This window comes from Gymnoscopelus braueri (genome assembly GCF_963280865.1).
Source record: "Gymnoscopelus braueri genome assembly, chromosome: 9".
Classification (NCBI taxonomy): domain Eukaryota; kingdom Metazoa; phylum Chordata; class Actinopteri; order Myctophiformes; family Myctophidae; genus Gymnoscopelus; species Gymnoscopelus braueri.
Genome location: NC_137610.1, coordinates 48,413,197 through 48,431,530, shown reverse-complemented (window position 1 = coordinate 48,431,530; position 18,334 = coordinate 48,413,197). Strand labels below are relative to the sequence as shown.

Genomic DNA, 18,334 nt, shown 5'->3' with positions numbered 1-18,334 from the left:
ACTTAACAGTAGTCACGTTATTTATTCACCGTTTGTGACCTCCTCTTATATCCACACATCTTTTTCTTTTTAAAGAAACCTTGTAAATCACTGAGCGCAGAGGCTCGTTGTCAGAGGTAATATGGAGTTATGTAAGACTGTGTAACCAAACTGCATTACGTAACATTATTTCAGGCTGCAAGCATCCAAAAAAGCAAGTTGTGGGGAAAGCGGCATGACCCAGAATAAACCCTACCCCCCCATCTTTCACAAAACGCATACGTGTGCGTGTGACGAAAGAGAGAGAAAGAAACACACAAGAGAGGGAGGGAGGAATTGCACAATGAAAAGTGAAGTTTGTTGAATTGAACTGAATTCGGCATTATGGGTGTGCGCACATTTGTATTTATAATCTACAATTACCAATTTAGGCATTTAGCAGATCGACGCTCTTAACCAGAGCGACTTACAATAAGCAAGGTAAACACATTCCTCAGAGAGAAATGCAGACTCAGTAAACTTGGATCACGAGTAAACCAAGAACCTACAGTAAGTATAGCATGAGTCCAGGTCTCCGCCAGGCCCGGGTTGCCTACCCAGGGCCCGCACTTTGGAAGGCATCGGAATCGGACTCATACATCTTGATCACATGACCCCAGAGATAATGTGTGCCTGATAATGTGAGATTTGGACAAAATCTGTAGGAGTAGTAGCAAAAAGTGTGTTGTGAAGATAGCGCACTATGGCAGAAATGTGGGGCCTATATGTTGCGGCATGATCCAAGGAATCCAGGGGAAAGATTTTGATTGTATACAACATACTGAACGGTTCAAGAGCTATAGGCCAAAAGGTGAATCAGCCTGTTATAGCGCCACCATGAGGCCGATTTGGACAGGTACAGTGCCATCTATTAGAGAGTTAAGCCAACTCCATTCACTTCTTCGGGCCAGGTCTTCTACATACACATACATTGGCGAATAGTGACAAATCCCTAAACCGGAAGTTCATGGAATGCATTGAAGTCTACGGCTCCTTGTCACTATTTCCAGCTACATGAACCACGTGACCGACGCTGTTTCTGACCCCTCATTGGCGCAACTCTCTCATAGAAGGCTCTGGACAGGTGGACGGACAGACAGGGGCAAATACTGTACATACTGTAGTCTTGACCACGCAGAAAATAGCTGATCGGCAAGCTTACAACGTGTCGCACTGCGGCGCATTGTGAGCTTGTCGATCAGCTATTTTCAGCGAAAGCTTTCCCCATAATAACAGAAAAACTGAAAATGTACTAGCATACAGCCCTGAGGGACCCCGCTCAACCAAATGGGGTTTAAGTCATTAACTGCACATGAAGCAACATGTATTTCCACTGACTCTATGTTTTTTTTTTCTTTCCACTGAACAACAGGAAGCATATGGTTAAGAGATTAATGCATGGATTGTTAATCATTATATGGACTCTGAAACAAACCATATCACATGAAAACAACATTAGCAAGGACATGCAGGACAGCGTATCGTATCAGGCCTGTAAGCACAGGCTGTTCTCTGTGAGCGAGGAGAGGAAGTCATAAAGGATGAGCCAACGATAATTGCTATCAGTGATTAATGCTCCAGTAGCGAAACAAACAGCCCATCATCACTCTACTTAAAGGTAGGGTATAAGTGATATTTTTTGGGGCTAAAACAAAAGGTGTTTTGTTAAAATGTTAAAGCTCTATATTGTGACAGTAATCATTGCTATATACATTGCTCACAGTGGTTCTCTCTTTTCTTTTTCTTTTTTCAAGGACCCCCATAGAACTCTGAGAGTGTGCCCCAGTGTTCCATGTGTAGGCTACACTCTTGGAGTTACAGACCTTTTGATTGGTGGAATACTTTATTAACAGTTTGGGGGGGGGAAAAGGCACGGTGGCACAGATTTATACAAAAGAATGCTAAGAAGATAACCCAAATAAGCTTGCAGGGCTTGTTTCCATAAAGGGTCCATTTGGAACCCCCTCATGAACCACAAGGGTCCCTGGACCCCACTTTGAGAACAACTGCTAAAGGGTGTTTGTACAGTAACAGCTCTTTAATAAACAGAAAATGCATATTTTTTCCCTCTCCCAGGTGGGTTGCCAATTTAAGCCAACCAGGAGAGAGTACCCCTCTTTGAAAACCACGTGCTGTATCCCCATGTGGGTGTGTATGTGTGAGATGTTGTGGGGGTGGGGTGCGGTGGGCCATCAGTAATGCTGTATCTTGTGAAAGTGTGGATGGATGGACAGGGTTTATAAATACTTTATTTGATGTGTGTTTGGTGGGTGGGGGGACGGGTTTTTGTACACCGCTCTGTGTTATCTTTTGTTGTTAACAACCGTCTGTTGTTATCGCAACGTGAAGATCAGAATTTGCTTTCCATGAAAAGTACTATACAAATACAATTGACTTGACTTGACATAACTCGAGTGCGGTGCATGGGAAAAAAAGGAAATCTAACTCACAAACCTAGCCTTGAATAACATATTATAGTAGGATCAAAGTGGTAGCACCTTTTTTACAACCGCCTTATCAACACTGGCGTTAGTTTAATGGCTTGTTATTGATATTAGGGGACGGAAGTTTGTCTCTGATCTCCCACTAATAGCACTGCGTGCCCTTGGCAATTCCAATTATTATATCAACTTAGATAGGTTCGCAATGCCAAATGCAAACATGCTAATCACTCCGTCAAGGTGAAGTACAAAAGCAGGGGTCCGGCGTAGCAAGGTTACTGACTCATTTGGATCGTGGTTCAAGGTTTTGTCTTCAAGATACCTGAAGGAGGGAAACACCATCCAACCCCCATTCACTTTGTTTTTGTGTGTTCTTTATAACAATGATTCTCGTTTTCATGTCAAAGCACCCCAAATTATTATGTACTTGGCCTGCAGACCCGTGTCAGGATATATGTTGTGGTGTAGGGAACCCCATACAAGATTTGTGTTGTTAAAATGTTTCAAAAAACAAAATCCATTTTATTTTTTAGGTTTAAAGTGGTTAAACTAATTGTGTTGGGGACCTCCCTGGAAAACCCTCAAGGACCCCTGGGGGTCCCCAGACCCCACTTTGAGAACCACAGCTTTATAAAACTATCACAGCATAAATTGAATCATTAAGTCCACAGAGGATGATGCGCTCATGGTGGGGGGAGAAACTCCTTGTTAATTATCCCACTCCTGACTATTCTGGTTTTAAGGAACAAAATGGTTTGCCATTCATTAACACAAGCCAACCCCCCCACTCAAAAGGCCTGAGCCCCCCACACCCCACACCCAGTTTCTAATGATGAATAAAACATGATCCCAACTCAAGCAAGCAAAGACCTTGACTTCTCTTTGATTCAACCCCCCTCACCTCCCCTAGGAGCCAATAATGGTGGTATAGGTGCTTATAGAAACAGAGACGAGAGAAGAGAATGACAGGGGGATGGTGGTGGGAGCATGTACATATTAATATACAACGGATCACTGGCAAAAACCTTGGCTGTTTCCAGGAGTTATAAGTTATAACATCAGACACCATTGAAGGTGAAGGCGCTCCAGCAGATGGAGTGAAGAAAGGCCCATGGGGGGTTGTATTGCAGAATCTGTGAGCAAGATTACAGACCTTTGGCAATGCTGATGTAAAATCTGAAATCTATGGACCCTTTTCCCATCACTATGTTTATGTTTTAACCACATGAACCCTGGGGGGGGGGGTCAAACATTCAACGAAAATATCCGATTTACATGCGCACAACGTGCCGCAATATTTTTGGTTTGGTGTAGCCTGGAAAAGGGGAGTGGGCCTACTATAGAACTCTGGGGGACTCCAGGCAACAAATATATATCGTTGCTGTTGGGCAGAAACCTCCTATCTCCATATTCTAAATGTTTGTGTTTTTTGTGTGTAAATTAATGCCCCTACTTGGTCATACTACAGTGTCACACAAAAGCATCAAAAGTAGCAGATCTACAAGCTCGGAACGCAGCACGAAGCGAAGAGTTTTGTGCTTGTAGATCTGCTACTTTTGCTATTTTTGAATTTGGAATTCTGAAAAGTAACGGTTTTTGACATATGAGGTTTCCACCCGACAGAGACGATATATAGGGTTTTAAGTGGATAAATATGCTGGCAAATTCCAGTTGACCTGGAGGGGATTATAACATTTTAATACGTTCTGATTTCATACAGTGGCAAGTGAGCTGAAGTAATTTAGCTTGGATGGCACAGATGCAATTCAGTGTAATCTTTGAACAAATGCACATAATGAATGTTCCATAATATGTATTCAATGATTTGCAATTGATTTGTTGGCCATCATCTCCTTCATCTGTGTTGTCAGCCCCCTCTATGGGCAGCTCTGTGTCACAGCAACACAGTTATAAACACCACAGAAATTATATTTGTATTTAAGGGATAATGTGGCTATATTCATGCAAACTGATGAGACAGAATAGTTTGCTTTTTCTTTTATACATCGGCCTGTGTTTTTAAATTTTAATATATATCTCACTAGGGATAATATAAAGCCCTATTTCATGCCAATACTTTTGTGCTTTTACTAAAGTAAATTCTGAATACCAGACTTTTACTTGTAACAGAGTATTTCTACATTGTGGTATTGATTGATACTTTTACTCAAGCAAAAAAAGTGTACTTCTGAATGCAAATTGGACCTAACATTTTGCTAATGAAACGAAGCACTACCAAGTGGGGCTACTCAGCCCAAATCCGTGGGCGTCTTGACTACTACAGGAAAGTAGTCCCCTATGTTTTGAACATCATTCCCATTATATTCCAACTCAAAGCCTGTTATTTAAACACACATAGGTTATATAACACTTTTAAATGTTTGTGGTATGTTTAAGTGGAAAGTAATTATAATTAAAACAATGTAAAGGGGGGAAGAGGCGGAGGGATCTACACACCCAGCCTGAGCGACCTGCGTTGCCAGGTCTGCTTTATTATAAGCGACTTTGGGCTAGTTTCTAAAGTGTAGTTGCTTATTTGGGCTTGACAAAAAAGAAAAGATACTTGTTTGAACCAGTGGTTCTCAAACGTTTTCAAGTCAAGGAAACCCCCCAAATGAATGAATATTTGTCTACACAGACCTCCCAATTTGAAATTATTATTTGTCTCAGGTACCCCCCGGGACCAGATTGTGTTGTTAAAAATGTTTCAAAAATATTCCATATTTTACACTTTTTTCCCCTCCTCAAGATTTTTGTTTGTAAATAGCTGATCTAAAAGCTCACAACTCGTCACATTTCGACGGGTTGTGACCTTGTTGGTACTTCATTTAATTGACATTTTGTTTTCTTTTTAATATTCTATAAGAAAACGCCTCTCTCTCACACTTATGCCAGTGTGCCAGCGATCACTCTCCCCTGTGCCTAAGGTTGGCACCAGTGCCTAAGGTTGCCTACCCCTGGCTATAGTCGCTTCTTTTGCGCTTGTTTTAATAGAATCTGGCAACACTGTGTGCGAGGCTCATACATAATATTGGCTCTTTAAAGAGTCCAAGCAGAGATTACTGGGTTCAGGGGAGGAGGATCTCACACACACTGACACACGCACACACACACACTCTACTACTACAGCTCACTGGGTTCAAACCATTCAGTCATATTTATTCCTCTGACATTAATAGAGCTAAAGCACATGACTGCTTCTGTTGTGGGAAAGCAGTGGATTCTCCTTGGACACCATTACTGGACTACAACTTTTATATCTTTACTTATTTTTTATTTCTTTCTCCTGATCGGTGATTAATAACCTTGATGGTTGAGCTCCTCGTCTTCGTGCGGACCACCGGAGGACCACTCAGTCTCTGACCGACTTGGCTTCTCGAAGAATTAAGGAATAACGTTTTTTTTTTGTGGGAGGAATATAATAAAAAACAATGTTGCTTTCCAAATTCGGATCCTTTTCTCACATCTGCAGCACCTCGAATATGGATTTGTCGGTGAAGATTCAGCTTAATCAGCAACAAGGTAAAGAAGGATTTCCCCCCGTATTCGGAAATATGGATACAGGATAGGTGGGCACGAGGGACATCTGGGCACCTCCATGTAAAATTGGCTATTTTGTCCAAAATGTTAAAAAATTTAATATTTGAAAGTAAAGTTAAGTATACACGATGTAGTGCATCATTATCAGACATAAATGTATCCTTAAACTTCTTGTTTATACCCCAAAAGGACTGGATATACAGGTTTTGTAGCCATTTGTAGAAATATTAGACCTTAATTGTCGAATGGTTAAGCATGTTCTAATCATGTTTACTTTACTTAAGACCATACAAAAAAAAAAAAAACATTTTGAACAAAATAGCCAATTTTGCATCCAGCTGCCCAGATGTCCCTAGTATAACCTACTATAATAATAATAACAACTCACTAATATACGTCGCCGCAGTTAAAAACCAAACCAACAGAAGTTATTCGATCAGTGGATCCTTTATTATAGGCCTATAAATAACGTGTGTTATTATCTTGGACTTATTCCCAGGGATATCTTCCCTCTCTCTCTCGCTCTCTTTGCTTTATTTGCCATTGAAGCCAAAAGGTTGTCGGCGGGGGTTTGACCTTATAATGAAATCTGGGGCCATTTTGAAAACAAGAGTGTGTGTGTGTGAGCCGTGGCCATGGGGGCGATGCTGCTGCTGCTGCGCGCATTGTGCGCCGATCATCAGCCCCAGCCAGCATGGACGCAAGATTTAAAGGAATAAAACCGTGATTTATGTTCATTTTTTTGCAGGGAAGACGGAGTCTAAAGAACCGTTCGAGAAGCTGTACCATGTGGGCTCGGTGCTGGGCTCCGGGGGCTTCGGCACCGTGTACCGAGGAACCAGGATCTCTGACGGGCTGCCGGTAAGAGAAGCTTTGTTTTGATTCTGATCCTTCCACCACATGACCCGGTGTTCGAGGCTACTAGTAGGCTACCATTCATCCGGGATACTATAGCAGAGAAACGAGTCACGGCCTACATTTTAAAGCTTGTAGATAGATCGGTTCTTGTAGGCAATAAGGATTGTATTGACGTTTTTTTTGTATGTGTTTCCAGGTTGCTATCAAACACGTCTCCAAGGAAAGGGTCACAGACTGGGGCACTCTGGTAAGATTTATATACACTTTATTGTCTCTAAACCACCACCATGTGCGTCTGTTGTGTAACTGTAGTAGAGGCTACAACATGGAACTTAATGGAGTTAAATCAACGCCGAGGAGGGTTTTTATTTACAGATCTGACACATAGTAGCCTATGTTTAACTTAATAGGCGGTGGTTAACTTGTAGCTGTAGTTAATGATAATGATCTGCGATCGGCAACAATGTGACAGTCATGTGTTATTGTTCCAACAACGTGTGAACCTTGTGTTTTTGTCCCACATGTGTGGCGATTATAACATGTGCCATTGTTGTTGTCCCCCCCCGGCCCCCCCCCTCGGATTTTAACCACTATTCAGAAATGGCAGATCTACAAGCTCACAGCGCGTCGAGCTTGTAGATCTGCTAAAAAAATTGTATAGTGAAAATATGTGCAAATCTTTGAGCTTCTATGACCTTGTAGATCTGCATTTTTTTGGGTCGTGAAAATGTGTGCAAATCTTTGAGCTTCTCTGGGCTTGTAGATCTGCCTTTTTTTTGTTGAAAAATCGTTAAAATTTGTGCAAATCTTTGAGCTTCTCTGGGCTTGTAGATCTGCATTTTTTTGTTGAAAAATCGTGAAAATGTGTGCAAATCTTTGAGCTTCTCTGAGCTTGTAGATCTGCCTTTTTTTGTTGAAAAATCGTGAAAATTTGTGGCAAATCTTTGAAAGTTTTTTTTTTTCTGTTTTCCCTCTTAGAACGGCTCGGTGGTCCCTCTGGAGATCGTGCTGCTGAAGAAAGTGTCAGGAGGGGGGTCGTCGTCGCCCTGTACCGGCTCCAACAACAACACCAACAGCAACAACTCCTCGTCTCCCCCACCGGCCTCGTCTCCCCCTTCGCCGTCGCCGTCCTCTTTCCCCGGCGTCATCCGCCTCCTCGACTGGTACGAGCGGCCGGGCGACGGCTGGCTGATCGTGATGGAGCGGCCGGAGCAGGGCCAGGACCTGTTCGACTACATCACGGAGAAGGGAGCGCTGGAGGAGGACACGGCGAGGGGGTTCTTCCGCCAGGTGCTGGAGGCCGTGCGCCACTGCTACGCGTGCGGCGTGGTGCACCGAGACCTGAAGGACGAGAACCTGCTGGTGGACCTGAGGACCGGAGACCTCAAGCTCATTGACTTCGGCTCCGGGGCCATCCTGAAGGACACCGTGTATACAGACTTTGACGGTAAGGAGGAGGGTTTTTTTTTTGTGGGTTTTCATATATTGTTGCTGTTGTTGGGTGGGAAAACCTTGTATGTCCATAATAGTTCCATTTAAAACATTTTAACATGTGTGGAGCTTGTAGATCTGCTATTTTCACCACTTTTTGTTTGACATTCTCGTCTTGTATGGTGTAAGTACATTTACCAAAAAAAAAACACATAAAGTTTAAATATGGAGATACAAGGTTTCTGCCTGACAGGGACAATATAACTGTATGATTTATGTTAGAATATTTATGATTATGATTGTGTAAGTACTGTAAGGTCACCGTTTCTCAACCTGTGGTCCGGGGTCCAAAATGGGCCCCTTTTGGGGTCGGTCTGTAACTCTTGAGAGTGTACAAAAATGAGCAGTTTTTGGTTCCAATTTTGTCAAATAGCTGACACTGGGGACTTTTTACTGTGTAGATTGGGGGGAGGGGGGTCCCAAAGTTTGCATCAAATGGGGGGTCTGTGCTGTGGCATGGCAAAAGGCTGATAAATCAGTGGTGTGGTTCTGTGAATGACGGATGCTGCGTCTGTCTGTATTGATATTCTGGGCAAGGCGTGCTCTGCTGTGACGCAGCATTTCCTGTCATAAGCATGGCACCCCCCAGGAGCAGGGTCACCTGCTTGATCGGAGCCTAATGGCTGCTTATAATGATAATAGGATTGTCTTATTTTTTTAGTTATGTGATTATATCAAACAAATGTTGTGATGTTGAGACATAAGGCTTTTCGCCTATGGCTTAGAATCCACACTTGATCTCCTCAAAACTAAGCTAAAAAAGAGGCTTATATGGACATGGTTGTGTTCTGTAAAGGTTGTGCGCGGGTTTGCTGCGTGTCTTGTTGTGAAACCTGAGACGGGCAGCGCACGTGACGCATTCCTGTTTTTGTTTGGTATCCAAGTCCCCCCCCCCCCTCTCCCTCATGCCCTTGGGGAGGGATGAGGGTAGCAGGGGAGAGAGAAGAGAGGGGATGGTGGGAGGGAGGGAGGGAGGGGTTCAACGCGTTTAATGATATAATGGCGGGGCTGTAGTGCTTTTGTTATGGCGACCGACTTGTTAAGGAGCTATTTATACCAGCCTGAGCGGAGCGGTGTGCCTCTCTCCCCCTCTCCTCACGACCCCAAAATTAGCAGCTACATTGCAGCCATGATGACGCAGTATATGTCGGTCTTCCCTCTCTCTCTCTCCCTCTCCCTCCTCCTCCTCCTCCTCCTCCCGCTGACTGACTGGCTGCCTGCTGGCTTCTCGTGACTTCTTTTTTATTTTGGGTCCGCAGTCAGCGTCACGCGCCAGGCAGACGCGAGGGGGAGGGGTGGGGTGGGCGGGGGTGGTTTAGACAGAATACAGCGGGCCGGTCAGCTGACTGGGAGGGGAGACTGTGCTGTTTGTAGTGTCGCAGTGTTAGATAGTCATATTACACATTATTACACAGTGACTCTATTTCAAGGACTCCTGTATGTGATACCGTATTTATTTAAATTTTATTTTTACTCTGGGACCTCAGCCCTCCCCCCCCCATATCCGGGACCCCAATCTACATTGTTAAAATCCCCAGTGTTAATTTAACTCTGAGAGTGTACAAATGGAACCAAATGGACCCGTAAGAGTCCATTTGGTTCCATTAATACACTCTTTGAGTTACAGACCGGGATCCATTTGGACATCTTGAGAACCGGTGCAAAAGTATATTAACACAAGCAACTGTTCTCGACTGCCACTTTTTCTTTTGGTGTAGCCGTTCACAATTCACTCATGGTGTTTGCCTTTTTTTTTTCTTGGTCTGCAGGAACCAGAGTGTACAGCCCACCCGAGTGGATCCGCTTCCACAGGTACCACGGGCGGTCGGCCACCGTCTGGTCGCTGGGCGTGCTCCTCTACGACATGGCGTGCGGAGACATCCCCTTCGAGCAGGACGAGGAGATCCTCCGAGGATGCTCCTCAGCGGGCCGCATGTTCTTCAGGAGGAAGATCTCCCAAGGTGAGCACTTTAGGAGGAGTGTAGGAACCCCCTTGTGACGTTTTCACACCGGTCTGATCTTGCACAAAAACAAATTTCACCCAACTTCTTTACACCTGTAAACCTGTGATGTGACTGTAAAGATGATTCCGATTCTGAGATTCTCTTATCCAGAGTGACTTACAAGTGCGAGATCGGACATGCTAAACAACATGCTATTAACCCATTAAGACCTGAGGCGATTCTTTAAAAAAAACCTAAATCCTAACAGTTTTTTAAAAAAAATATTTAAAATATTTTTTCGCGATTTTTCAAAAATAGCAGATCTGCAAGCTCGTAGCGCGGCACTCGGTGCCGCGCTACGAGCTTGTAGATCTGCTATTTTTGAATAGCCAAAGAAATCTAAAGTGACACAGATGCGTTCCAGGTATTAATGGGTTAAGATAACATTCTGCATATTTGATTGATTGATTACTTTATTAGTCAGAAATGTAAACAGCACGTGGTACAGACATTAAAGCTAAAAGGATAACACAAAAAAGTCCTGGGGACTTGTTTCGATTGTGGTCCTATGTATTAAATTCATCAACATAGCATAAAAGTTTAACACAATATGAAAGTATAGGATACCAGGTAAACAAAAGAACCCTAGCATGTGTCTGACCAACACGCTACCTAAAATGGCATTCTTAACATTTGTGGTCAAGAAAAAACTAATCTAATCAATTATTTTGGCATTTCCGCAGAGTGCCAGCAGCTCATCAGGTGGTGCCTGTGTCTACGACCCTCCGACAGGCCCACGCTGGAGCAGATCTTCGACCACCCGTGGATGCGTGCCGCGTCGTCGTCGTCTTCATCGACGACATCGCCCAAGGATTCCACGAAGTCGTCCTCGTCGTCGTCGTCGTCGGAGGGCAGCGGTGACATCACGCTGCACGCCATCAGTGCCGACTCCAGTACACACTCCAGCAAGGAGAGCCTATGATCATCATACTGGGACGGAATTCCATGAAAGAAATGGGGAAGGGAATGACATTGATAAATATGTCCCTTGGACTGATGAAGGGGTTTATGCCCCCCAGACCCTCCATGTTTGGCAGCACAGCAGTGGGGACTGCAAAGACTTTTATTGTGGTTGGCAACTAAAAAAGGTTTTTCCCTCTTAAACTAAGTCTTAGTTTTTGAGGAGATGTTGTTTGCTCACCGAGGGGCTTTGTTATTACGTTTTTGGGGTGGTCTGGTGGCATTATTTCTATGATTTATTATATATTTTTTGGGTTGGTTCATGTTCTCTGCAACCTCCCCCCGCCCCGATCCCTGTTTATGTTCTGAGCAGCTCTTATAGAGCTTTCAACAATTATTATTATTATTGTATTTTTCATTGATTTGGAGTGCCTTGTTTTTTGGAAAGCTGCTTAATTTTTCTTTTTTGGGTGCAGCCCCCCCCCCCTGTCATGTTTTTGTTTGCCAATTTGAAAAAAGAAAAAGAAGGGAGGAGGGGGGGACGATGGGGGTGAAACCCCCCCCCCCCCTGTGCCTCTTTCACCCAAGAGCCTATATCCGAGGGCAGCGCCAGGGTTACATAATCGTCGGTGTCGTCGGGCGGAAATCCCGCATATGTCCCAAAACCGTTCCTTTTGTATCATTTCAAAAAATATATTTTTTGGGGGGAAATAGCAGATCTGCAAGCTCACAACGCTGTGACGCATTGTGTGCTTGTAGATCTATTTTCACTGCTTTCGTACAACACTCTTGTATAATGAAGCAAAATTTTCAATTTATGAAAAAGATAACATCCACGATATGGACATTATGGAGATACAAGGTTTCTGCCGACGACCAGCGGCGATATGGCAAAAAAAGATGCCCCCCCCCCCCCCAACACTGACATGGTGGAATACTTGAAAACGCACACTCAACAACAAAACTCACAACACTACATCTCTCTTTTTTTATACCGCTTAATTTATCCTCCCGTCGTATGACGTTGCTCGTCGCGCTCCGAAAATAGCACAGATCTTACAAGCAGACATTTTCCACATATCTGTGGTTATTTATGTTATTTATTTATTTATTTCCCTGGGTATGAGGGCGACCCCATATCCAAAAGAAAATCTTAAATTATTTCTCTGATGAAAAAGCAAGGAAGAAGAAGAAAAAAAATTGGAACCCATCAAGGTTCAAATAGAATTAAAAGAATAAAAAAGTTTAAGATTGGCTATTTTCGGCATTTGCGGTCGTGTGACGGGAGTATAAACCAAGGCTAGACGCCCTTATTTGTGCTCTTGTCAAACGACAAACCTATAAGCAGATCTATAAGCTCACAATGCGTTGCGGTAGCGACGCGTTGTGCGCTTATAGATCTGCTATTGTCTGCGCTACGGCGGAAGGATAAATGGGGCTCAACTGCTGCTCTCTCGCTCTCTCTCTCTCACTGGAAGTGTCTGCAGCACACAGCTGTATTGTAATGGTTTTCTCATCCATAGTCTCTGAATGTGTACTGAAACACACAACACCTCTTCAATTCTCTCTCTCTCTCTCTCCGTTTCTGTCCCAATGAAAAGGGACTACTACGCTAACTCTGCTAAAACTTTTGCGTTTAACGCTTACTCCATCGTTCGCTGAAAAAAAAGAAACCTCACGGTCCCAATCGTGTGTATAGGCTGGGACCCCCGGGCGTGAAATGATGCACAATCAATGCAATATTCATGGTCTCATTGTTATTTTATATTATTATATTACTCTTTTTTTTTTTTTTTTTGATTAGTATTTGTATATTTATGTACATTCTCCCATGTATATTATTTATTTGTACTAGGACATTCCACACTCTTGTGGTTATTTATTTATTTATTATTTTTTTCCTTGGATATGAGGGGGATCCCATATCCGAAAAAAATATTTCAATTCTTTCACTTTTTTTTTTTTTTTGCATTCCTGTAATCCCATTAAATCGTCAACTAAAACCAATTTAGCTGTTGTCCACTTTGAACAACTCTTGTGTCTACTTGTGGGGTAAAAGAAATCAATTGACCCAAATGGAGTTCAATGGAAATGTGTATGGACAAAAGATGGGAAATGCTGTATGTTTAAAAAAAATTAGTTGGATTACTAAATTCTAAACGTTAATGCTTCAAAATGTGGATGAAAATGTCGAGGACTTATATATTGTTTCAATTCAAATTGTGAAAATCATGATGGGGGAGTATTTTTTCATACCAAAATTTCAAATAAAACCTTTTTTTGTATATAAAATACTCATTTCTCCAAAGTGTCTTAATTTACTCAGGAATCTTTAGTTAGATTGTTGTATGTGTTCTTTATTTAGTACAGTGGTTCTGTTATAGGTTTTGATATAGCATCAAAATCAGTGTAAACACTTGACTGTATACAGTAGGCCGTTTGAAACAAAGTAGATCTTGTACATCTGTTATTTAAGACATCTTTAACACAAATGGGGCATTGGGGGGTCCCTGGCACAATCTTTTCAGATGGGGGGTCTGTGTGTGGGCCAGATAAACATTAATTTGGGGGACCATGGCATGAAAACAAAGTTACATAATTGATCAGAGCCACTGATCTAGTAAGACACCCTGGCAATGATGCCTTTGGTGCCATAATGTCCAAAACCGTTGCTTTTTTATCATTAAAAAAAATCACTTCTGAGAGCTTGTCGATCTGCTATTTTCAGCGCAAGGTTTCCCCACAATAACAGAAAACTGAAAATACACTAGTATTGAGCCCTGAGGGACTCCGGTTACCCATGTGGGGTTTAAGTGGTTAAAAAGTTCAAATATGGAAAAACAAGGTTCCTGCCCGACAACAATGATATCCTCATCAGAATGTTGTGACCTAATCATCAATCATCTTCGCAGCAGTAGAGTAGAGAGCATTGACTACACACAACAAACAAACACCTGACAGACAGTAAATGTCTGAGTCACAAGATTCCTGGAATAGCTGTTGACTAGGTTTAGCTTCTGCTGCCCCCTGTGGTGCAATTAAACAATGCATGCAAGCTTGTATCACCATAACTCAATGAGTGGAGGTGCAGAATTAGATCAGTGATTCTCAGAGTGGAACATTCGCCACAAATAGTAGATCTACAAGCTCACAACGTGTCACACCGTAACGCATTGTGAGGTTGTAGATCGGCATTCTTTGGCGAATAGATTTGGTGTAGACTTTAAAAAAAAAGTACAGTTGTCAGGTCTGTTTTATTAAGATTAGAGGGTTTAATGGTTAATACAATCTACAATTTGCAATTTGCAACAGACGCTCTGGACAGAGTCCAAGCAAGGTAAACACATGCATCAAATGCAGAGAGGCCGTGTAGTGCCTCAGTAAACTATAAGATCACAGGTAAACTAACCTATAGCATCAGTCTAAACAATTTACTATCAAAATAATCTGTACTTTGAAACTATAGGATGACCAGGTAAACAATGAAACAAGCATCTGTCTACATAACATGCTATCTAAATTCATTTTAACCTTTCCATGAATCTGCATCTCAAATACATTGAAGCCCCGGTTTGATCAAAATGTTTATCAAACCGGGACCCCCAATCTACTCTGTAAAAAAAGAGTTACCGACCCCATCAGGGTCCATTTGGACTCCTATGGTGGTCCTCCCTGGACCCCAACGTTGAAAAAAACTGTGTAGAACAGTATAGATCACTGGTTCTCAAAGTGTGGTCCGTCCGGAGACCCCCAGACTGAGGTACTTGAGGGGGGTTCCAGGGGGTCCCCAGTTAAATTTAGTTTGGGAATTTGTAATAGTTTTGAAGCATTTTAGCAACACAAATCTTATATTTGCAGATGGGGGTCCCTGGCCAAATACATTTTAATTTTGGGGCTTGAGAACCACTGGTATAGATGCATGACCTCAGAGCCCACGTAAAGCCACATTTAACCACTTTCGACCATTGTATACACATCTAACTACAGGTCCAGAGGTGACCGAGCCTTTGCCGTGGCCGGCCCCATTCTCTGGAACAGTTTACCCCAACATATTAAGTCCTCTCGCTCCTAGCGGTCTTCAAATCCTCACTAAAAACGCATTGACTTTTAACTCCATCTGATTGGATAAACCTGGCTCCTACGTTTGGCTCACGCCTTGGCCTAATTGTGAAATGCTGTTTTCATACTCTTGTTATTATTTTCTTTTGTTGATGAATTGTGTTATTTGTTATTTGTTATCTGTTTTCTGTTTTCTGTTTTTCTTGTTTTTAATCTGTCTGTTACAGCACTTTGGCTGACCACTGGTTATTGTATTATGTGCTTTATAAATCAAGTTTGAGTTGAGTTTAAGTTTGAGTATAATTGTACACATTATATTGATTGATTGAATGCTTCATTAACAGTGTGCAAAGACAAGCACAGGGAAGTAGAGTTATATCATATACATATTATAAAATAGGGCTTACGAGGTTAACCAGGGTTGTACCACCAAAGATAAGTTTGACACCTGTTTTTGCTTTTGTGACACTTGCTGAACGTGTCGTGTTGGAAAGTCTAAAGTATAACCTTAACCCCAGTTCACTTCTTAGGATAAAGGCTGTATTGATTGTTACGTGCATGCCGTGCAGCACTAAGCTGTCCTAGAACAGGCTGTTCTAAAACACAACAGGGCTGAGGGTGAGAGTAAAGTGAAACTTAACTACCCCTCCTCTTTCCCACACACACACACACACACACACACACACACACACACACACACACACACACACACACACACACACACACACACACACACACACACAGAGAAAAGCAGAGGAGAGTTCAACAGAGGTTCCAAAGATCATGTGAATGTCATATGGGAACAACTTTATCTCTCCTTATACAGCGGTGGTGGAAAGTAACTAAGTACATTTACTGAAGCACTTCACTTAACCCATTAAAACCTGGAAAGCATCCATGTAAAAAAAAAATTAATCTTGAAAGTGTGAGAATTACTGATTGAGCAGGCATTTGTAGAATTGGCCTCAGATCTTAATGGGTATGTCCATTTTGTCGATTGACCTGACTGCTTGTTTCTCTAGGTTCATAGGTTCAGGATTTGTCGTGCACCCCCCATCCAGTTATTACACTGGCCCCCCATCCAGTTATTACACTGGCCCCCCATCCAGTTATTACACTGGCCCCCCATCCAGTTATTACACTGGCCCCGGGCGCAGTCCGCAGAAAGAGAAAAGAAAGGGAAAAGAGGAAAACATAGGACAAGACAAAGAAGACTAGACTATACGACAACAAGAACTCAGTCACACTGTCTGTCAGTCACAACAGGAGGGAGTAGAAACTAAACACACACACACACACACACACACACACACACACACACACACACACACACACACACACACACACACACACACACACACACACACACACACACACACACACACACACACACACACACACACACACACACACACACCCCACAAGACTCAAAACAACAAGTGAATCTAGGAGTCCTCTGAGTCTACAGCGGTGGTTCTCAACCTTTTCAGACCCCCCAAAATAATCATATTTGAACTGGGGACCCCCCCCACCCTGACAAGCACTTGGAATATAGGAGTTGAGGAATTACATTTAGTTTGGCTCAGTTCCACAGATACATATTATGAAAATAGCTGATCTATAAGCTCCCAATGCCACTTTGATTTTTTTTCTCAATTTGACAATTTCTTAGAGTATAGTTTGTTGATTACTTTTGACGCAATGAAAATGTAATTTCAGAGGTCTTAAAAAAGGTCTTGAAAGTCATCAAATTGTCACTTTAGAAATGTGCAGATACCCTGTTTGTGTGCACTTGTTGGTTTGTTTACTGTTGAGTGAGAAAACAATGTGGGGTCCCGCCACACAGGTTGAGAACCACTGCTCGACAGGTTCTCTCTGGCAAAACAAGACAACACTGATACATGCTTTGTGTGCATGATACACAACACAACACAAGACACGTCACATGCACAGTGCATGCATGGGTGTCTCTCTCATTGTCTCTCTCGTTGTCTCTCTCATTGTGTTGCGTGTGAACAACACACTAAAATCATGTTCCCATGGGTGACTCTGTTTATGGACCATATTCACATGTTTGCTGTCAGCGGTGGAAAGTAACTAAATAGATGTACTCTAGTACTGTATATTTAAGTACAATTCCTAGGTATTTTAGTTTACTTGAGTATGTAACATGTTCAATACTTTCTACTGCTACACCACTACATCTCATCTCAGAAGCAAATATTGTGCTTTTTACTCCACTACAAGTAATTGAAAACTTTAGTTACAAGTTACTTTGCAGATTTAGATCATTAAAAGAACATACATTAACCAACTAAGTCCTATTTTATACATATTCCATTCAAAAATAAGCAATATACAAGCTCTCTTTTAGATAGCCTATTTTCAAAGAATATTGCAAAGTTTGGGGCGGGGGGGGCAAAAGGAACTTCAGTCAGTCATCAATCAGTATTTGATGACGCAGGAGGAGTAGAGCATCCGATTATTTCAAGATGATGTTGGTCGTGTTGTAATTGCAAGATGGAGAAGTACGTTAGCGTTTCTCAAAGCGGGTGGCACCCTGGGGTGCCGTGACGCAAGTCCAGTGGTGGCGCAGAATACTTTGATAATATTTGGAATTGATCAACATCACTCCAGTTTAACCACTTAGACCCCTCTATACTATGTAAAACAGACTTGAGTTGCACTGTACTTGGTATGTTCTTTTTCGATCTACACCAAATCCCTTGCATTGTGACACGTTGTGAGCTTCTAGATCTGCTATTTTTGACGAATGTTCCCTCCAGAATAGGTATGCTGGGGCTCAAGTGGTTAAATGTCAAACGAAGTTATGTCCAATCTGTCCTAAATGGAAACGGATATTCTCTCAAGTTTTCCCTCGTGACATACTGTATCTTTAGGGTGAAAGTTTTACATATTTACGTACCATAATATGACATAAATGTAAGGTGCTGCAAAGCAGTGTTCTTAAGATTTTCCGGCCGCGACCCCCCAAAAGAATCATATTTGAACTGGGGACCCCCA

General features: G+C 42.4%; 1 protein-coding gene across 1 annotated transcript; it reads left to right on the top strand.

Moving 5' to 3' along the window:
- The first annotated feature begins 5,537 nt into the window (after positions 1-5,537).
- On the top strand, positions 5,538-13,539 carry LOC308092136 (serine/threonine-protein kinase pim-3-like). Its single transcript, XM_080437979.1, has 6 exons — positions 5,538-5,981; positions 6,748-6,860; positions 7,054-7,104; positions 7,836-8,304; positions 10,118-10,309; positions 11,035-13,539. Exons 1-6 carry the CDS (start codon positions 5,891-5,893, stop codon positions 11,271-11,273), a joined length of 1,155 nt encoding a protein of 384 aa, XP_080294105.1. The 5' UTR covers positions 5,538-5,890; the 3' UTR covers positions 11,274-13,539.
- Positions 13,540-18,334: the final 4,795 nt, after the last annotated feature.